This window comes from Bactrocera tryoni, chromosome 5, assembly GCF_016617805.1.
Source record: "Bactrocera tryoni isolate S06 chromosome 5, CSIRO_BtryS06_freeze2, whole genome shotgun sequence".
Lineage (NCBI taxonomy): Eukaryota > Metazoa > Arthropoda > Insecta > Diptera > Tephritidae > Bactrocera > Bactrocera tryoni.
Window position 1 is genome coordinate 67972310 of NC_052503.1, and position 23165 is coordinate 67995474.

Sequence of the window (23165 nt, forward strand, 5' to 3'; positions counted from 1 at the left end):
GAAGAATACTTTCGGCATCACATATTCTAGTACTCACTTGAACAGACTAAAGTCTAGTGTTGATAATTTGCCCGAGCAGAGCGGGAAGCACACAGCCGGTATGCCACGCGCACGACAACAGGGTGTGTGGTCGATCTTATTTGCAAGACAAGTGAAGGTAATATTAGACCAAGGTGCGCAGACCATAAAGTCGGGCAGTGTGGCGAGGTCGGTCTTCTGTGGATCGCACATCTTATCGAGACACTTACGATGCGTCATGCCTTTGGCCTCACAACAGCTACGTATGTTTGGCAGCTCCGGCATAATGCTCTCCACCGAAGCAGAAGCTTCGGCATCATCACTTCGTGGCGCGAATACTTCACTGGTATGGGTGAACACACGCAAACGTTCGCTGGGCAAACTCGAACCGTAGTCATTATGCGCCGTCACAACGATCGCGTACATTGTGAGCGGCGTAAGATCCTGCAGTGTCATCGTAGTCTGATTAACCGGCACTGTGCGTATGATCGTCTGCTCTAATGGACGTTTCTTCCAAGCAAACGCATTGGACACTTCATCCTCATCGAAGCTATGTAGCGCCGTAAAATTCACACTGTAATAGGCGACTTTGTGCGCCAGCTTTTCCGGTTCGTACCAGTGCACCGTGACACGTGTCTCCGACACATGATCGACTGTTACACTTTTCGGTGTGCTGGGTATATTCTGCACGCCCTGCAGTATGCACTGCAACCCGCTGAGGGTATGATGTACGCAAGATACGCGAGTCTTTAGCAGATCCGTGAAAGGTGTGTACTCACCGCGACACATATCTTGACACAAATCCGGTATTTGTTTGTCCACACAGCAGGGCACATGATCGCGTCCATCCGCCATGCAACGTACAATATTCGGAAAATCCTTCTCACAAGCCTCGGGCTCTATGCCCGTCGTGCCGTCGATTATGTTGTGCACATTACAGAAACCCATGCACTCGGCGGTGACGTTAGCGCGCTCACAACATTCGGTGAAATCGTGTGTGATTTGTGGCGCAACAGTGAGCGCGCGCCAAAACGAACGATTGTCTGTGGCGTCGAGTGGCGGCGGCACGAGATAGACATCACTCGACTCTGTGGTGGTCGTGATGTTATCATTGCCGGTGGGTATCTGCTTGACTGTGCGAGAGAAGGTGGTAATATGAAATTAGTTCTGAACGTTCCAAACAAGAGAGTTTCGCTTTCCGACACTTACCTGTGAGTATATGTATGCTCCGGAGCACGGGCTCCGAATTCAGTTCGCAGATGTAACTACCCGAATCTTCGGTAGTCAATCGCTTGACGAGCAGCACCCACACCTCACCGCCTGACTCGAGTCCTTTAGGATCTAAACGAAGGTAATATAAATATATAATATGTTCTACCTTTGTGCATCATTTTGTCATGTCTGTACCTGTCTTCCATTCACTTTCGTCATGCAACACACTGATACGTGTGTCGCTCGCCACTCTCACCATACCGGCAGTGAGTATTTCGTCGGATTTCTTCCATATCACTGTGTGATTGGCACGATTTTCTGAGACAACACATGTGAGTAAGGCGTCTTTGCCTTCGTAGATCAGTGATGGACCACCAGTTGCTGAAAGGAGGTATATATTTGTAGGAAATGACGTAAATATGTTCGATTTCTTAAATAATACTTCTTCAAGTCATAGAGTCGTTTTTGTACTCACCAATTGGTACACCGGAATTAACAGTCGAAAATAAGCAAGTTGATGTTGTTAGTACCACCAGCAGCTTAAACATTATTTCCATTAATAACGGTCACCTGAAGAGAGAGATAAAAGAGAATATGTGTAACCAAGATTTTCAGGGAACAATAAATAATTTTCTTATGAAGAACATATGCAGCCTTGAAACTAGGAACTAAAATGCCGTTGGAGTTCTGAAAAATTATTTTCTGAATCTAAAGTTCACACCAGCTATGAAGATTGACGTAAAGATATTTACAGAGCTACGGGTATTCGTAAATATTTTCCGATCCTATAGATCTAGATCTTGTTATTAAGACTGCGTATAGAAAGCGATCTAAATTCAAGGTATCTACGATAGTTATTAGTTTGAATAGTTTTTATTTCTTTTTGAAAAGCTCCGGAGCTTAATTCTTGGATAATTTAAATTGGGGTCATACGCAACCGATAAGCCAAATTTCTGATCTGAAAAATGTACGATTCTCCGAAGAGAAAATGTAAGTGAGACCATCTCAGCTAACCAAAGGACATCCAAAAAGCTTATTTTTTATAAGGCAAGGGAAAAGTTGCAGCATTTGTATAATAAGGAACCACTTCACTTATAGGAGGGTGAATGTAAGGGTTAGGGACAGGATAGAAAATGTTTAGCCAAATATGACGGACCCAGTTGACTACAAATTTGATGAGGAACTCGTCTACAATGGTGCTGATTCGAAGGTCTTTAAGATGCAGATAGTTATAGTAACTATAATTTAGTGATCGTCTTCTTTTAGGCTATAGGTCTGTAGCCAACATCCATAATTGAGCTTAGAGATAAGGAAATTTTGTCTGAGTATACTAGATGTGCCCTCAACTACCTAATAAGGATACTAGAATCTTTCGAAACCCATCACTAGGATCGAAACTTACATCGAAGCGAGAGAAAAAACCACCGCAAAATGTTCGGCGAAACATGGGTTCATATGACTCCGGAAAGAAAACCTAGATTTCCAAAATTTTCATGAAGACCGACCCGCAATTCAAGGACGTTGATGAATCGAAAAGCCTCTCACTCAACGGGAAGTAAAAATCTCAAAATTGTGTGCACAAAACTTCAAGTTCAAGCTCGAAACCAAAATCATCTAATTAGTTATTTAATAACTTAATATAAACAAATTAAATTATGACAAGCAACAATAGCTCGTTAAAAATGGATTATCCTGAAAACAAACTCATACTTTACCAGGTATAATAATAACCCAAACTTTTACCAAACGCTTTAGAAGTACTTTTTATGAACACTCTAACAGCCTGTTGATCACAGTGACAGTGTAAACAGGCTCATAAATGCAAAAGTGAACAAAAAAAATACGGAAAGAACAAAAAGTAAAGGAAATGGAAGGTTTAAATAAGTTAAACAAAAACGCAAACACTTGACACGTGCCAGGCGGCGCTAAATTGTAAGCTGCAATACGAGGGAGACTTGACAAAACAGAGCCTTTTTGGAGAACACCTTTTTTACATCTAGAAGAGGATCAATTTTTGGTAATAATAATAAACCGGTACGAAAAATATCTCATATGGGGAAGGCTTCAAAAAAATTGGTTTTTGGAGAAGTCAATGCAAAATGTCTTCATTTCAAAACTCAAGGTTCTTAAGTCTACTTATATGTGATAAAAGAGCGCTGTAAGCAATGTTAGGTCTTGAAAGTTTGAATAAATATCCACTTTGTTAGGTTTTTTGTCTTTCCGACTTTCAGCATTTATTTTCTTCATTAATTGGATTAATTTTACTTATGCTGGCTTGAGTCCGACATTAGAAAGAAGAGGACATAAAAAAATTAAAATTTTTTTAATAGGAGATTTTTTGTTTTAGAAAACGATAAATTTATAGTTTGGATAGTTTCCAAAATAAAATCCAATTCTTAGAAGTACCAAAAAACAGGATTTCTCAGAGGTCTAAGAGCCAAGTTTCTTCATTACAGCTCGTCATTAACATCACTTTGACTTCGGGTATTCGCTTCTGTTACCTTAAGCAAAACTGCAATTTTTTTCTCCACCAAGTTGAATTATTTTACTTTATGCGGATTTGAACTCATTTTGAAATCACGGACCAGTATAAAAGTGAATATTTTTTATCGATCATAATAACTATCGATAATTAAAAAAGAGGTGCTTGTTTGTAGATGCTAGGTTACTCTAAGCCATTAAAATTTAAAAATAGAGTATACTCAGCATTTAACCAGCTAAGCTTTGTTAGGGTACTTTAAGAAATTTCGCTTCAAACACAAGGCTGTTGATATGTGACAGCTGACAACTAACAATTTGACAGTTGCAAGCAGCATTAACACGTTCTAAATGGCTTACATTTTAAATAAGAATTTTTTTAATACTAAAAGTAAAGTACAAAGTCTAAAAAATATTTCCATATTTTTTTGCTAAGCAGCAAAAAGAGAAGTTGTACTCTCGCAAAATTCAAAAACTCCTTACTTTATCCAACCATCCTGGTAGCAGACCACAAGCACACACAAGCATATTTACTTTCATTCTAAAATGTTTTTACTTTCCAGGTATCCACTCGCTGCATGTATATTTTCCGTTAAATTGCCATATATAACTCAACTCATGAAAGAGCTGCTACCTAATCCCTTAAGTAGCCTAATGAGTATGAAGTTGCCCAGAATGCATCAGACCCGAAGGCGGATAAAATGTTGGAAAATATTAAAAATAGAATAATATGAGAAATTATAGCGTCATAACAAGAAAAATCTGTTGTGAAGAGATAACAAATGTGGGCAAAGTGAAGGCCAGAAGGACAGCATAACGAGAGAGTTTCTCAAGAGGAAAGCTGTGCCGGAGGTAGGAAAGGTGTGACAAAGTAAATAGTCGCATAAATGGTAGGACATAAAGGAAAGATAAATCGAGGTAAAGTGTTGTTTTGCTTAAGTAAAAACAAAATGACTAAATGTTTTATGAACCTTTAATTTATGTGTAATTTGTTTGCAAAACAAAAAGTTTTAAGGGATAAAATATAATTGCGGAGAAGGTCCTAATGGTAAAAGTTTGAATAAATAAGAATAAAAGAAAAGTGGATTTGAGTTTGGGAGGATTCTGGAGGATTTGGGCATTCTTAATATAGAAATAAAAATAAAAGATGGGCTTAGGGCTGTGTTAAGGCTCCCAAGTTCCATTGGAATGCTGAACGGAAGGAACCAAAACTGATGAATACAGTGGGTGGGGTAACCGCTCACAGCCAAATACTTTGGTTGAATTCTGAACCGATTTCGCTTTGTGCATGTGCAATGTCGTGTAACAAATTACTTTGCTGTGTCTTTTGACCCATTCTGGTCGTTTTTGGATCCATACATGGTTCAAATTGATCACTCATTCACAACAAATATTTTCTACTAACATACTTGTATCTGAACACTCACTTAATACCGATACACCTACATAAGCGAACTAGCCTGTCAAAGATATCCAAATTAGCGCACGTTCTTTTCCCACCGAGAAGCTGCCAAATAGGAGACACTTCCACTTTTATGTGCCTAAATAAAGCTCACAAACAATTTGCATGATGGTAAGAACAGTTGTCATGAATTTTGGAAGCTCGAGATACATATCTCAAAACAATATCTTGAAGAATGAACCCACATTCTTCCAAATACTGAACTTCACAAGAAGCCAGTGAGTTAAGCAACTACTCATGCACGATCAACTGACACTCGACATTGATGGCACACTTGTAGCGGTAACACAACGTTGGCACTCATACGGTTCCGTATTTGCTGTTCCTTGCATTGTGCTGGAAGGTATGCAGGCTTGTTTACGTCATTTGCTTTTGCTGCGAACACCACTCTGTACTATTGACTTTTCTTTGATCGAACCGTACCGTTGTTTGGCTTTCTGAAAGCAGAGTGCGATTAAGTTGACCAAGTTCGGTCACGTGGCAAGCTCTGTCATTCCCAAGTTTCTATATATTTTGAAACTTTGAAGCTGATTATAGAATATAACATACAGTTAGGGGTAAAGATTTGAAATTAATTAGGATTAGCATAAATTTTTGGAAAAATTTTTAATTTTAGGGTCATTTTAAGACATTTTTATTAAAAGTAGTCAGATGCATCTAACCTATTAGTGGATCAGAATACCATAAAAAATTCGTGTACATAGCCAACTCGATATCAGCACCTATTCGTACTATTATCCAGTCATATCAATTAAAATATATAGTCTTGCAGTAGTGTAATGATGGTAACTGTAAGAGCAAACTTCGTTGAGATCATGTCAAAGATCTGTTTAATAATTTTGTATATCACGTCTCAAGAAATGTAACATAACTCTCCACTGATCGGCGGAAATTCGATACAACATCTCTCAGTTGTAATGGACGAAGACTTCATCAACTCAGCATAGAAGTCAAATCAGATCAAAGAAAAACGCAAAAAACGGCTTTCGAATTTTACTCGGCTATGAACTGCCGCCTCAGAAGCATTGGGGAATGTTAACTGCCAATTCAGCAATAGTGACATGTCGGATGGTAAAGAACTGAAAAAGAGAGTCACTGTTTCTGTGGTATATTTTTCAGTCAAGCACGATTGGTTTCTGAATACTCGTATAACATAGAAAAACTTACGCTTCTCTATGAGAATGGTTATGAGAGGGCGATATATCCCGTATAAGAACGGAGTAAGATCTCTTTAAGTAAAAAATTTGATATTAAAGAACCTCTTTCTATAATTATGGAAGTGGCAAGATTAACCGAACCGTGTCGTGACAACCGAGGCTACCGAGGAACCGAGGTAAACGTGTTGAAACCTGAGCCAGTCGAATTGCGTGACTAGATTTAACAGTCTCATTGATTCCAGTTCGAAAAAATTTACGTCAGAACATTGTAATATAGGATCCTAAAAGCTGGCCATACTTATATAGAGTTGTTTGTACTAGAGGAGCTGGTGTCAGAGGCTTTTTAAGTGTGTAAAATTCCATGAATCAACTAGCATACTTTTAAAATGTTGAGCGATGCAAAACACGGATAATTGAGATGTCTCGTCAAAGAAGTTAACAGTCGTCACTTGATATCCCCTATAAACAATTGTGGATCAATTTTTTTTGCCGAGATGCTTATTATAAGTTTCTTTCAATCTAATACGCCTATGGCGATAAAATGATATCAACCGCTGGTGTGAAAACTAACAAAGTTCAGAGTCTCGAGCATAGTCTCTTCAGATCCATGCGACATAATCATCAATCGAAATCTTAACAAACCGCATTTTAGTAATCTATGATCTCAGCGTACTTTATTCCTAATCTCAAAGTACTCTAACAGTAGATATGTACAATGATTTTCCAATTTTACCTGGTGTTAACTTGCTTTGTTGTTTTTGTTGTGGCCCATATCCAGGAGACGTTTTCACACCCGACAAAGCGCAAACGAAACACCAAAGATTGAATTCTGTTGGCAACCCTAAAAGGCCATTAACATAACTTAGACCCACAAAAAGTTCCTACAAGTATATATGTATATACTCATATAAGGATGTGTGAGCGTGTTTCTATTTGTTTGCGGTTTGATATCTTCGCTCCACTGCTTGCACCGTAACTTTTCCATTTTATATTAATTAAAATTTTGCTATGCCAACTATTTCGCGAGTAAACTAACGACGGCATAGACCACTAACACACACTTGTAAACAAAAATACACACACATATAAATATACGTTTGCTTGTAGGGCACAAAGTGAATTGTGTACACCGCATGTGGCTTGTGGCATGTGGTATGCTGTATAGAAACATAGATAGCGGATGTGTATGTATGTGTATGTTTGGCTGTGATGCCACGAGGAGCTGGCAATGTTTCGTCTTGCTGGCGTTTAGGTGAAAATATGAAAGATTATGTGACATATGCTTGTTGACAATGAGAAATTTTAGACTTCTCACACATCGAAAGTGCGTTATAAAATATTCATATTCATATGGTGCATGCCACACGCGCCAGCCAACCAGCCTGCGAAGTGGCAAATGCGGCCGCGATATGCAAATGGTGTTGTAATGGCATTGTTTTTGTGCTAACTGCAGTATAGACACAAACACATATGCACAAGTAAGCATGTATGTGTGCACCAACGCGCGAAAACACGTTTTTGCTGCGCCATCGAAAAGCTGGGCGTTTTAATTGGTATGTCAGTGTCGCAAGCCACATGAAAGGCAGACGTAACAAAGCCTTAACTTCTTCTTCACAGTTATTGCATAGTTTAGTTTTAGGCGCGCAGCCACACATGCTTTCAACTTTATGGCACAAATTATTTTCGTATAACCATATGGCAAACTTTGACTTGACTACAGCAGCCTTTGCAACTGCTGAGAGCACTCCTTTACTCGCTCATTAACTCCGTCATTACCAACATTATTATCAGCTACTAATATAAGCTGTGCCCTTTCGCTCTTGCTACCCGCCGCCTTCACCATTTTGTGTTGATTCCCATGTAATGATTTTACAATTAAGTGCCGAACTTAGTAGTTCAACCCAACGGTACTTAGCACGCAGAAATATTTTGCTGCGTAGTTTGTTGGCATGCTTTTGGGGGCGGTTTGTTGGTAGTTTGAGAATTGCCAGATTGTTTTACCTAAAAGTTGACACTAAATTTCAACGGCAATTACCCGGAAAGGTAGTTTTATTTAGTACTCGCTGGGGAATGTCAAGTTCAACTGTTCATTCCGTTTTTGTTGCAACAGTGGCGTGTCAAGCACAAAGTGAATGAATGCAATTAAGTGAGAAAGTGAGGGCGAGAGAAAGAGAGAGAAGTAAAGGAGAGAGAGAGAGAGATGTGTGAGGTCAGAAACTAGCTGTGGAATGAACTTATCATAAAATAAGTTTATCGAATGCAATTTGAGTTAATTAAATCGCAGAGAGCAATGGTTTAGAACTGAGCTGCTGCAAATACGATTAAAGTAAGCTTAAAACACGAAAAGAGGTTAACTTCTGCTGCATCGAAACTAAAATACCTTTCAGTGGTACATTTCTTTTAGCATCGAAACAAAAATCTAGATTTTGATCGGTCAGTTTATATGGCATATGCGTAGACAATAATCTGTGCTCGATTCCTCAAATCTTGTAAAATAAAAAAATTTCCCAAATGTGGACTGGATTTTTACCGTTCAATTTGTATGACAGCTACATATATGCTATAGTCAACCAATATCACAAAGACCTGAAGGACTAGCTAGCGTAAATACAGGCAGGCGGAAATGGCTAAATGATAAATATCATTTTCTTTAGTATGTGGCAACTCTGCCTAAAATATTTTTTTAACTAACTGGTTTTGAATTTTCTACTCCACTTTCTTCCTTCTCATATTTAAGTTAATTTTTTAGGCAGTTATCTTGAAATTTTCAGCGAAATCGCGTTACTGAAGTTGGTGAGATTTTAGTATAGACATTCCTGGAAGATGGTAACCCTACCTTGATACGTTTAGGCTTTTAAAATTGTGGGAAACTCTGTTCCAGTCTAAAGCTTTTCAAATCTTTTATTTTAAAACCAGAGTAAATTATTTGATTTCAAATTATTTTGAAATAGGTGGCAACTCTGCCAAACATATTTTTTTAAGTAAGTTTGTTTAAACTTACCATTCAAGTAAGTGCCATTTGATAATTATTATTAATTCTTATATTGAAGTAAGTTTTTTTCAGACGAGTGGCAACTCTGCATGCTGGCATGTCGGAAAGAAAATTGAGCGCACAAATTACACTCAGCACAATCAGCTTAGGCGCAAAACTAATGAAAGCTCTACTACCAAATAAGTCCTCGAGATGAACAAAAAAATGAAAACAAGGTTACTTAAACTTTTGTGTCGAAATGGAACATGCAAGAAAGAAATGATATAATGATTCAACTATACAATTCCTCAGACAAATTTTAACTTGGAACCTACACTTTTAGTTCCATTTTATGGGTACCAATTAGGCATATATCACAAGATTTTATATTAGTAGAGACTCATGTAAAATAAAGATGAAAGTATGTGGAAGATATAAACCATATCACTTAATCGAAACCAAATAAAACAATGCAGCTCGCTGCATATTGATGGAGCTTTCCACATTTCTAACTATATCATATTAACTGTTTTGTATACCCAAAAGTTCAAGGGGAGCTGGTGAAAGCGGTAGTACCCAAAAACGATTAAAACAATTTCATTCAAATGCTTAATGTTATTAAGCGATTCAAGAGTGGTGAACACGATTAATATACAGAAAAGCCAATGGAGGAAAAAAGAACCCTCTTCCATTCAGCTACGCATTCTTAACACATAAATTTAATAGTTTGATAATTTAATTCGGTGGCCTCGGTAACCCGGCAACCTGCTTGCTGCATTGTTTTCAATAAAATAACGGTGGCAAATGCTTGGCTTGCTTCGCTCTAACTAATCTACTTAAATAGCTGCTTACAGTTGATTGCGTTTAATTTGAGGCAAAAGTACCTTGCATACTGAAGCTCCACTTACGCTTTGCCACCACCAAGGCCCTAAAGGCAGCAGCAACAGCGGCAGCATATTTGGTGCATTTCGCGTTGACGGCCAATTTCGGAAGCAGGACAACAAATCGACTACAAGATGACGACACAATTTGGCATGCAACGAGAGGCAATCGGAAGCACCTAAATTGTTTGGAGAATCTTCAAATAAAGGAGCAGGCAAAGGCAGTCTGACGAGACGAAGCACAGCGACAATAGTTTAACGCATCCGTTAACAACATAAGCGGACGGAAGCTAATTGGAGTGTGAGAAAACCAAAGTACGACGCAACGTAAGGCAAGGTAAAGCAGAGCAAAACAAAAAAAAAAAACTGTCACATATCAGCTGGACCAACCAGCAAAACTATGGAGAGCCTTACATCAAGCCATAAGCGGCATGTAGTGATGATAAAATACATACAAGCTCCGTTAACACTCAACGCTAACCGCTTAGCGCCGAGGAAGCAGCGACTTCGCGATTGTAAGCTGTATTAAGATCTGCCTGGCTTTACACGGACGTGCACATCAGCGTCAAGATGTCGCACGATTTTTGTGACATCAGTCGCGATTTTACACGCTTCCTGTTGACTTTCGTTCCTTTTGTCTGTTTTCGGTTGACAGGTTTAGGTAAGCAGTTGAAGTGCGCTTCACTGCGATCGCGCATCATGCTAAGCACATAGCTATAAAAGCGTTGAAGCATTATGCTGCAGTTGTGCTTTGAGCTCTTTACCATATTTTAAGGTGACTGTGTGCTATCGCATTTTTTCTTGGCACGAATTGACTTGACATGGCTTCACGTCGCTGCAGATAATGCTGCAAGATGTTGACGATGACGTGATAGTTGTAGACCTTGTGAGAAATTTGCAGTAAATACACAAGCAGAATCAGCAGGTGATAGAGAAAGAAGTAGGATTACTATCATTTCGGCTGTTTTACTAAGTCTCATGTTCCTTAATAAGTTTTATCCGATTAGAGTAGTTCAGAATTATACTGTGAGCACTTGGCTGCTCCAGGTTATAAGCCGAAAAGAGCCAAACAATTTGGGTTTATTCTACGATGTCAGCAATCGACCTCTTATAAAGAAAAAGATCCAGACAACATTCTGAAAATGCGATCTTAGATTTAGATGCCCTGCAAAGTTACTGAATTCACTTAGGCTGGCAAAAGCTGGGCATTAGAGGAGAAAGCTGCAAGATGATTTCACTAAGCTTTTGCAAAGAGCGTAGGAAAAAATATTTCGTCGCACCGCTTGTGAACCTATTAGTCAGTGTCTAGTCGAAACAGCTACAGTTAACAAAGTCAAGAGATACGAGCTAGAGAACCTTTTATGGTTAACTTTGGACCATAAGGATTTCGCAATCGCAATAACTTAGTCAACAACTAGCGTTTATCGAGCTTACTGCAGATCTATGGCCAAAAGCTAGAACACAAGAAAACATCGTATAAGTCTAATATGAAAGAAGTTTCAGGTTATTATAAACGAGGTCACAATCCATGGCTACTTTTAACAGCACAGTCAGCGAGCTCAAACCCAATATAGCCGCTCGGCCTCTCTGAAGGAGGCTGCATTGCGCTGCAGTACATCCTAGCACTAGTAGCCACCTTCGCTTGAAACCTAAAAACCGGTTGAATACTTTGCTTAATTTAGAAAGTATTTCCACCAAACAAATTTACTTCTCACAGGTTGTGTTCCACCCAACCACACCATGTCTCCAGTCACACACAAATCTTTGTTGGTGCGAAACATTGCTACTGCACTTTTGACTTCTTGGCACCTACTAAAGATTATTGCCGTTGGTGTTGTTGATTTTTATTATTTTCTGCGCATTGTTGTTGTGTTTTTATCTCTTTTTTGTGCGCCATTGTTGCAAAGGACGCCAGAAAACACGCTTAAATCAGACACAGGAACCGAAGCCAAAATTTGAACGGGAAATGTGCGTTAAGCACAGCAGAATAAAAGGGAAGCGTGGGAGAGGAAGAAAGATAGAGAAAATACACGAAAATTGCAATGTCACTTTTGTTGCAGCAACGCGTGCAACAACGACATAAACAACAGCAACGAAAAGTGGAGGAAGGCATTAACAATGACGCTGCCACAAAGAAATTAAAAAGCAACGCTGTTGCACAAACAAATATACAGACACACGTAAACGTGATTGCATGAAAATAACGCGCGGAAATTTGTCATGCATTGCACGCCATCAGCCGAGGCAACAGCAGCAGCTTAGTAAAAGCAGCGCCCTTGGCACCAACACTGAACTTGCTGCACAAACGCACCATTGTTGCACAGAAAGTGCAGCTTAAATGGCACGTAGCGGCACTAAGTAGATAGCTACTTATATGTGTGTGTGTGCGTAATGGTATATTCTATATGTGTGAGTGAATATGATTATTTTTATGAGTGTGGGCCTGCAACTTTGGCTGTGGGTAAATAGTGAACAAAGGTGGCTTGCGGCTTACACTCGACAATGACGTTGGCGATGGGTAATGTACGGACAATTCCTCACACACATACACATAAATACCGTTAAAGACCAAGAATTCGCGTGCATTCATGTGTATTATATTTGTTTGTGGCATATGTGGCATGACAGTTAATACCAACAACATTACAGGCAGTCAGTCAGTCAATTCTTGTATGAGTCTTAGCACCCCTCTTTGGTATGAGTTCAATTGACTTTGGTCTCCAGTAGGGAAGAACAAAAGCAAAGCTCGCTCTCAATACGACTTCGAGTGCGTATGTGGACGCAGCTGTACTCTTATATTTGACACGCGGCATGTGGCAAGTGAACATAACACGTACGCTAAAGAAACAGTAGTAATGCTGCAAAATAAAAAAATGAAGAAAAGCAAACGAAAAAAAGCGTCGAACCTACGCTTGCCTTTCCAGAAGCCACTCGAGTTAAAAGCTTGATAGGCCTTTTTGAAGTTGGCGTTGGCCTCTAGGTGTTTGTGTGGTGTGCGTCAAACACAACGAGCTCATTCCAGAAGGCTTGAAATGCACAGCAGGCTGTCAAACTGTGCGTTAATTAAGTCTCAATGCTAGGAGTGCGTAAAAACAAGCTTTACTGCTTTACTTTCCTAAAAAGAGTTTCTTCTTTTTCCTTTATTTTTAAGGACTGAGAACTTTTGCAAGTTTGGAGGTTGATTTGTGGCCCCATCAGAAAGCTTCAATGGCGCTCACTCTGCTGTGTTTTAAAGCGTCAGTTATGTTAATCATTACCCGATGTACTTCTAGCATGTACTCGTACTCAACCTTTTCCTTTTTATGAAGCAAGCTCGCCAGGCGAAATCCACTGTATCATCAGTTACTTTTGATAGTGCTTAAACTATTTCATATACTAGGGTGAAATGGGCTCACAGTTGCTCTTTTTCTTCTGTTTGATAGAATGAGGGTTGTGGGGTCTTTCGAGATGTCTAATGTATCAGCTATCTCGTGCATCTTCAGTCAGTCGTTGGTTTCTTCTCTTCCGTTGCGCAGTTTTTGCTGTGAACTCAGTCATCTTTAAATTAAATTCAAGCTAATTGTAGCTCAATCGAACTATGCATAATAAAAGCAATACACATAAAAGCTAAAAAAATAGAGAACCGATTTGCTCACATAATTTTTTACTTACTGAGGAAAATCTCTATCTGACTATATCTTTAATTATCTACTGAAATTAAAGATGGTTTAATCGTAGTTCAACATCAACTTCGTTGGATCGTAGTGCTTGCGCAAGGTGCGGACTTGTGACGGATAACATTGTTTCATTCAGAGTTTTTTCCTTTCTTTACTAGTTTTCCAACGCTTGGTCAAAGGAATCGGGGTGGAAATTGAGGTAAATATCCTTCTCCATCTCGCCCTCTTTTTCACAAGACGACAAGTAAGCAGGTATATTAGAGCGGGTAAATTTACATGGAGCCAAAAGAACGGAAATATACCGATTCTGGGAAATGTAATGTATATGCTACCTTTTCCTGTGTTTATGAAATGACTGGTGAAAATTCGACAAAATGTAGTTGTTGTTGTAGCGCCAAGTTGACTGACCTTGACGGGATAAAACATTCGAGTCCGTTTCGATAACGATTACGTGGACACGACTGTCGTAGGAACAGAATTCGACGAAATAATTTGTCCCTGCTTAGCCAATAAAGACGAGGACAAGGGATTCTATGAGAGTGGTGCAATGAAATTATCTTCAAAATGTCAATAAGCTTTCTAACAGAAGTAACATTTTTATTAGACTTTATAAATATTAAATAATAAACAGGTTGAGAATTACAAATATAAGTTTTCGGGGAACAAAATATGATAATCTATCACAAGTAAGAAATTATTACTATGCTATCACAAATTAAGACGCTCTTAAAACAGTTTAGCTGTTGAACCAGCAGCAGAAACCGGCTGTGCTTGTAGATGCAATTTTGTGAAACTTAAACTATGTCGAGCTGGAAAAAGTGCAAACCAAAAGAACACCAAATAAATAAAAATGAACTTGTCAATGCAACAACTACAAAAGTAATAAATAAAAACGTCAATGCATAACAAAGCAAATAACAAAGCAAATAAGTCCACCAAAACTTAGAACTAGCGAAATAAAATCACTTGTGGCATAAATAATGCCATACAACAGTCGCTGCAAAGAAAGCGCAAAAACTGCATTATCACGCCAAAAGCTAAGAAAATTCACAAAGCCCTCGCAAAAGAAAACAGAAAAAGCTCTGAGGCAAGTAACTTACTAAAGTGCAGTAAAGACAAGGTGCTAAAAAAATAGAAGAAAACAGCAAAAAAAAGAGCAAAGAAAAGTTAAAGTGCAACATTCAACAACAACATTCAGCGTTGAAAGACGTGTTGAGCAGCGCCTAGAGAGTCATTCGTCTCGCGAGGCACTCAGCAATTGCCACTAAATGCATTGCGTATCGTGTCACTAATAGCATCAAAGTGACTACAAATTTGATTTCCAAGTAAATGTTGCGATGGAAATAAGACACGGAAATACGACACTGAAGTGTGAAGCCCAGAAGTTAAAGTCAAAACGTCTCAAATGAAGCAAAACTTTATAATGTGAAGTAAGTGATGAGAAATAAAGATGAAAAGCTCAAATTTAATGTAGTAGTTGCCCCCAGTTGTCGTTTTAGTGCTTAAATTAACACTTCTTAGTTTGAAAATGAAAAAAAGCTAAAAGAAAGCTGCTTTAATAATACCCTTGACTTATGCATTTTTGCATGGGCATGCTATACCTTTTATTCCTAAGATAGTTTTCTTTAACTTGATGGATCAGTTTTATTGGCAGCTATATGCTATACGAGGGCTGCTATATATATTCTGGCCTAGGGCAACACTAAGTGTTGCCAGGTACAATCTGACATTTCCATTGGAAAGTTTGACATTTTTTAGTATAACATCACTCAGAACGTTTTGTCATTTAATCGTGAATTGTTTTATTGACAGGGAATTAAAAAATTCATCTCGGCCAAAAAATGGAATTAACTCGTGAACATTTTCGTGCGATCATTTTTCACAACTTTCGACGTGGATTATCACGACAAGAGTGCATCGAGGAACTAAAATCATTGTATGGCTATGAAGCACCATCCTATAGCACTGTGAAAAACTGGCACAACGAATTCAATCGTGGTCGACGCTCGCTCAAAGACGAATTCCGTGAAGGTCGTCCAAAAACAGCCGTTGTGCCAGAAAACATCGATGCCGTACGTGAACGGATAATGCAAGACCGTCATGTAACTTACCATCAGATAGAGGCATGCCTATGCATTTCTCCCACCAGCATACATTCGATATTGCATGAACACCTGGCCGTAAAAAAGGTTTGTTCTCGCTGGATCCAGCACAATTGGGCAATCGCTCAAGGCTCGTGTGGATTGGTGTAAAGAAATGCTGAAAAAATACGATCGCCTTGCTTCAAAAGACGTTTATAAGATCGTCACAGGTGACGAATCATGGATCTATGCGTATGAGCCCGAAACAAAACAGCAATCGACAAAAAAAAAAAAACAATAAAAAAAACCAAAAAAAAATTTAAAAAAACCATTTTCGTTGATAAATATGCCTATTTACATTATTAGGCCAGAAATATATATAGTAACCTACGTAATGGTCTGATTTGCATAATTTATTCGGAGATTATTACAATACCTTGAAAATCTATGCCACCTTTCATGAAGATCCTTGTCAAATAAAAATGTTATCCATACATGATTTGAGCTTGAGCAATCAGTTTGTATGGCAGCTTTGTTATATAGTTGTGCGATCTAGACTTTTTTTGAAGATTACGGCACTGTCTTAAATAAAAATGATTGCCAAATTTTATAAAGATATTTTGTCAAAGAAAAACGTTTTCTTCACAAGGACTTGAGCTTGATCGGTGAGATTATATGGCAGCTATATGCAAAAGTGGTTAGATATCCCCCATTCCGACATAAATCAGCTTCTTAGAAAGATAAGAACGTATGCTAAATTTCAGACCGATATCTAAGCTGAGGAACTACTTCGTTATTTATACAGATGGACAAAGCTAAATATAGTTAGCTCATCACACTGATCATTAATATGTATCAATTATAAAGTCTCCGACGTTTCCCCTTGGGTGTTATAACCATCGTTGCAAACGTAGTGTAATCTATTGAGGGTATACGAGTAAATATCTAGTTTCTTTCACATTAAAATTTATTCGAGTTGAAGTTGATCAATGAATGAGTTATTTCCAGAGATGCAAAATTCCCTTCCAGTTATTCGAGTGAAATTTGAAGTAGTTATCAATTTATCAAAAGTTTCTTATCAAAAGTGAAGAACCAAATTTGCCAATGTGCCTTCTACCATTCTAACTGAATAAGCGCTTAAATATATTAGATTCTATTTTAACAGTGTCATTAGTATAAATGCCAGATCTTTGAAAAGTCCAGCATATTCCATACTATTCGGCACCAAAGCCTTTCAGAATCCAGCCGGAGACTCAACACACTATCTAGATTAAAGTGAACATTTTCGAAGGTGAAAAATCCAGCTGAAACAACACCTCATTCATTTGCGTTTGAGACACAGAAAGACTTCTCCAATAATTTGGCTAAACGGATGATGTTTAAAGCATTGAAGATAAGCTTTTGTTGTATGACTCAAATAACCAACAAGAAAGAAGTGGAGAGATATTGGATAAGACTTCGGGCAAAAGTGAGGTTGTGGTATACCTCGAATGCTGAACACAATGCTACAGAAGATATTTTGACGGGGTTTGTGCAACAAACTCACTTAATGTGAGCTTCCGGCTTACGACTGTGAGCGTATATATTTATAGTATATGCTGGAAAAAACCATTTACCATCGCAATATTTGATGATTGAAGTAAGAACATCATCAGTTACATTTTCAAAAACAAATCAATTATTCAAGTCATTAACCAAAACTACGCATGCACTAAACATTTTGGTTCAAAATCCATTATCCAAATTTATGACTCAACTAAGTTAGTAGCGTTAGAACGAGTCAATCTGCCACTTGTCAGCTGTCTTATTCCACCACATCTTCGGAATTCCTGCAAACACTGGCTTCGGGCTTTTTCGCTCGCGACACTAGAACTATTAAGTCTTCAAACAACGATAGCAAAGCGCTTAAAAAATGTTTACGCAATAAATTACCAAATAGCCGGGGCGTATACGCAACATTCTTTCGTTACGTATACGTTTTGTCGCACTCATATCTACAACAACAGCCGCCGGTGCCACCACTTTTAATAGCATTTTTAAGAATTCTCTCATACGTCTTTCCACCACACACACCACCTCGCCCGCAATCAGAGCAGCTCGTAACTCAATCGCTAGCCAGGCTTAGCGCAACAATGATTGCAAAGCAATCACTGCAATGCAACAACGCGCACATAAAAGTTAGAAAGAGGAGCAGATTTTTCAATTTTTTTTTCAATATTTTTTTCTTGCTTTCGCCGTATTCTCTATCACCAGCACACACTTTATTCATTTTAATTCCGCTTGCGCTCTGCACATAACACGCAGTCGTTAAAGTAAGCATGACAGAAAAAGCAAAAGAAAAAAAAAAGTGTATAAAATATGGCTAGGAAAAGCCAGTAAAAGCAATGCGCAACAATAGTAATAGAACAACCGTGGCCTAGCAGCTGCTGCTCGTAAGCGTGGCGGACAGTTAAAACGCTGCTATGGCTTCGCCAACGCGTCAATACACGAAAGTAACGGTTCGTAAGGCAACTAGCTGCACCTGCAGTAAGTAAATTACTTGCAAACGCTAGCATACACTTCATTGCTCTAAGCGTCATAAAGCTTTCCATTGCCTCTTCGCTGCGGCTCCAGCCATTAACCATCTATCAGTGCTCAGCCAGCCGCAGTCGCCTTGACCGCATCTGAATGAATGTATGTTTGTGTGAATTTTCAATTGTGTGTGTCTGTTTGCATAAATATATACCAATATCCTTCAACTTTCTACTGCACACACATATAAGCCCAACAGACCGACTTACTGACTGCTGGCTGACAGCTTGACAAACCACCTTCTATGCCGAATTTCTCACAACCGCACTATTAACTCAGCCTCCACAGTTTGCACCCAAACCCAGCGTATATTTTTACAGCCTGTAGAGAGCATTTTAAGTTTGTTATACATAAAGTCTATATATGATCAAGTTGATTCAGCCATGTCCGTGTGCTCATATATATGCGAAATAGTCGCTTAGTTTTGGAGAAATTGGTCTGAAGTTTTGCACACGTTTTCCTCTCCATAAAAAGCTGCTCATTTGTGGGAACCGCCGATATCGGGCTTCTATGACACGTAGCCGGCATACAAACAGAACGATCGGAATCTAGTACTTGTATGAAAGACTTTTTATTTAACAAGATATCTTCACGAAATTTGGTATACCGTCGATTATTGGCCGAAGACAACGCTAAAATTTTGTAAACATATTTTTGTATATCGGACCACTGTAGCAAATAGTTGCAACATAAACTGATCGTTTAAGATCAGGATAAAATTCTTTGTATACTCTCTTATGATATAAGAAATGCACCTATTAAGGGTATTACAGCTTCCGTTAATTTTTTTTTTCTTATTTTTCAAAGAGTTTTGTGCCATTTGTTAATACATACATATCTACATATGCATGCGCTTGTAGACTTTTGTCTCTTTGTAAGCATATTGGTTAAGTGCTGCGTAAGAGCTCTCCGCCGGCCGCATACGTAAAGAGTTTACCTTAGGTGCAAAAGCAAACAGAAATATGAGTAGTTTAGTGTAGGACGACTGTATATCTATGTACATATGTATATAACGGTTACTACTGCATTTGTGTGTCTTACCTCCAAGCTGAATAAGTTAGCATATGTGTAACAATAGTGCTCTTAGCTCCGGGCCATTTCTCCGGCAGCAATCCATATTTTTTATATGCTTTTCATTTTCTAACTTGAATTTTTGTTATTTTTTGAAACCCTTCTCTCAATTTACCCGTACCTTCAAGTAACAAAAGAGTTTTTATGAGGTTTTTATTATGTCATTGTGGCCGAGAACAAGAAAACATTTGTACATATAGACCATGTGTCAGCAATGTTGAAAGCAAATATTTGCATGGCTTGAATTCGTACAGAATTGGAAATGGCATACACATTGTCGTATAATTTACACACATTAACACATGCAGTGCGACATATAACTACATTTGTGGTCCTAAATTGCCCCTTTAAAAGCGCTTTAAATTCTATTTAACCTCATGTTATGTTGTTAAGTGCGGCAACAAGTAAAACACAGCACTTACCACCACACAAGCTCCTAATTGCATTAATCTATATAATTTTATTTGATATTTTGATAACATCGAAACAAGCTATTTGAATGAGAGTTTGATTCGAGCTAAAATGAACTTGAAGAACTTACTCCTTTCATGCAACTGAAGCCAATACTCTCAATGACAGTTTTTCGATTTGAAAATTCAAAGCGATGGTATCTTTAAGGGGGTATTCTACTCTAGAATTTTGAAAAATTCGAGTTTTTTTCATATATTTAAAGTTTAGACCCCTAAGAACATATCCTCCAATGGATTTTTAAAAATTAAAATTATTTTAAAAGCTACAGTACTTTAGTGATGCAGTAACTAGCCCGGTTCGACCGTATCGAATTTTTTTAAACGCGTTTTTCTCGAAATTACTTTTTTCCACACAGTGCCGGCATTATCTCAAGTTCTATACAACCGATTTACTTGAAATTTTGTGTGAACCTTCTTTATATGATTCTTTTTCGTTTCTACCAGCATCGTGTCTAAATTTTTGTTTTAATATTTAAAAAAAATTCAGGAATTTCAAAAAAAAAGCCTAAAAAATGATTTTTATTTTCAGGCAGTTATCATCTATCTCAAGTTCTATACAACCGATTTACTTGAAATTTTGTGTGAACCTTCTTTATATGATTCTTTTTCGTTTCTACCAGCATCGTGTCAAAATTTTTGTTTTTAATATTTAAAAAAAATTCAGGAATTTCAAAAAAAAGGTTAAAAAATGATTTTTATTTTCAGGCAGTCGCCATTTTTCAAAAAAAAAAAATTTCGTGTTCCCTGAGGTAGGGAATATAACAGCATCCTTACTGATTAAGAATTTCTTTCGATTTTTTTTCAGACCACCACAAAATTTCATCGATTCATCGCCGGTAGTTTATGGAAAATATTTCAACCTTCAATAACTTTAACAAAAAAAGAATTTTAACGAAATATCTATATCACGGGGTATGCATCTGGTCGCCTTCCTAATGAACTGCTAATTTTCAAAATCGGAGATTTTTCGAAATTTTCATAGACCATTTGACGTGGTTTGACCCATCTTTCCAACACGGCATTTCCTCAAAATATTTCCAAATCACAACAAATTCCAACTAATCTCTTTCATGATTAATTGGTTTAAACAAACTAAATGTTCACACTTCCAACACCATAAATCAAACGGATGTGACGGTCTTGCATTGGCAGCAAGAAATATTTCCTTTCAACTGATTGACTACATTGCTATGAAGTGTGCAAAAATGTGGGCTTATGCTATCTTTTGCATTCCCAATTATATGCAGCGAAACGAAACATTTTATCTACCAAAAATTTAAAAATAATTCGTACAAAATGAAAGATTTATAACGAAGGTAGCTGGAAAAGGAAAAGAGAAAAGAAGAGGTAATTGGGCGCTTAATAAAACTACGAGTGTGGAGTGAAATAAAATACAGTTTCGTAAGTTTTTTTGTATCTTTGATATTATGCTTCCTCAAAATGCAGCTAAAGCCAGCTTGTGCCGTGTTGCTTATAATGCTGGTGCTGCTACTACAAAATATGCCGTTATTGCATTTTGATTTTACGCTGCACAAAATGCACAAAGAGATTTGATTAAAAATTTAAATCTACAAGGCTGGGATAGAGACAACAAATGAGAAATGAGTGTGCATAGTATAAAGGGAAGCTCTGGTTTAGAGTGGATATTTGTTAGGTAATAAGAAGGCAGTGTTTTAGGTTTAGCTACTCGGCAAGTACATGGAGAGTTTGATGAAGAAGTGAAGGGGATATCAATTACAAATAAAGAGATCCTACGTTTCTGAGAAATATCTTAGATATTTGTAGTAACGTATTTGTATTTGCCTAGTTATAGGCTCAATAGGCTCAATACTCATCATACTAATGGGATAAAGAAACTGAGAGATAAAGTAAATCAAAAGCACAAAGATTATTTGTTTTAAGTTTCGATTTAAGAATCCTGTATATATGTAGACTTTTAGAAAAACTTAAATCTTGCATTCTTAGAGATAATTATTTCATGACCATGGTTTCAGTCACTAGTGTCTACGTAGCTTAAAACTTTTTGAGCTAAAAGAGTAAAACATTAATTTCGTAATTTTTTCTACTCACAATCCGAAATTATGAGCTTCGAGCTTAGACTCTATACCCGAACACAATTACGCAAAAACCACTGAGCCGAAAACATTCCTAAAATCCGCAGTTAACAGCACTTGGAGAAACAGCAAGTAAAGTTTGACAACTCATAAGTCAATCGAGTCAATTTGATACGACCAAGATTTATTTGCTGGATCTGACATAGTCAGAGATTGAAATAACATCGTTAACTCGATAATCATTACAGCAACTAATTAAAAATAAAAACACAACACCTAGTTTTCTAACCGGATCTGGTATATTTATTTGAGTTGTGATAAAAACATTATACAGGAATATTAGTGAATCTAGAGATCTTCGGATTTCGTATTTATGCGCGTAGTATTAACTTACTTTTCAAACAATAAAATTGTAGAAAAAACGATCGTACTTACAATAATTCTATTAGAAAAGGAAATGAGAACTTTGGGAGTTTCAAACTTACTATGCCGAAAACTTTGGTGCTTACCTGTAATGAGAAAAAGATATTTATTTGATATTAGTAAAATGTATTCATCACTCAGAAATATAATATATGTATATTGAGAAGTAATATCGTTTGAACTATTTTGTAACTAAAAGTATCCATTTATTTAAGCTTATTTTTATTTGAAATTTCAAGAATTTTTTATGCCAATGTCATTAGTTATCATGAAAGAAATAATGTAATAAGTATTCAGGAGTGACTTTAAAATGTAGTTTATTTTTCAAGGGTTGCCTCATATTTTTTTGAATGAAAATTTATGTTTTAAACTTTTTATTCGAATATCATTCACTATCACGAAAAAATTCGTACACCAAGATATTATAAAATTGAATTTATTTTTCAAGAGTTGCCACAAGCTTTTTTTAATTAAAATAGTAATTTGAATTTGAAAAAATCGGTAGTTTAAATTTAAAAAATGTGTAAATTTTAATTTCTCGGTATGGCTTTTCAAATAAAATTATAAAAAAATATAAATATTTTTTTGTGAGTTTAATAAAGTACTAGTGGCAACCCTATACCCAAAAACGTATATATAATTTTTAACAATGGAAAGTTT

General features: G+C 37.3%; 1 protein-coding gene across 4 annotated transcripts in view; it reads right to left on the minus strand.

Moving 5' to 3' along the window:
* Positions 1-23165, minus strand: part of LOC120779082 (Ig-like and fibronectin type-III domain-containing protein 2) — a 205850-nt gene that overhangs the window by 37729 nt on the left and 144956 nt on the right. For all 4 annotated transcript variants that reach the window (XM_040111231.1, XM_040111228.1, XM_040111229.1 and 1 more), the window contains 4 exons: positions 1706-1800; positions 1426-1611; positions 1228-1359; positions 38-1151 (listed from right to left, as the gene is read on the minus strand). In XM_040111231.1, the coding sequence (XP_039967165.1) occupies positions 38-1151; positions 1228-1359; positions 1426-1611; positions 1706-1787 (1514 nt within the window). In that variant the 5' untranslated portion in view covers positions 1788-1800. The remainder of the gene's footprint in view (positions 1-37; positions 1152-1227; positions 1360-1425; positions 1612-1705; positions 1801-23165) is intronic.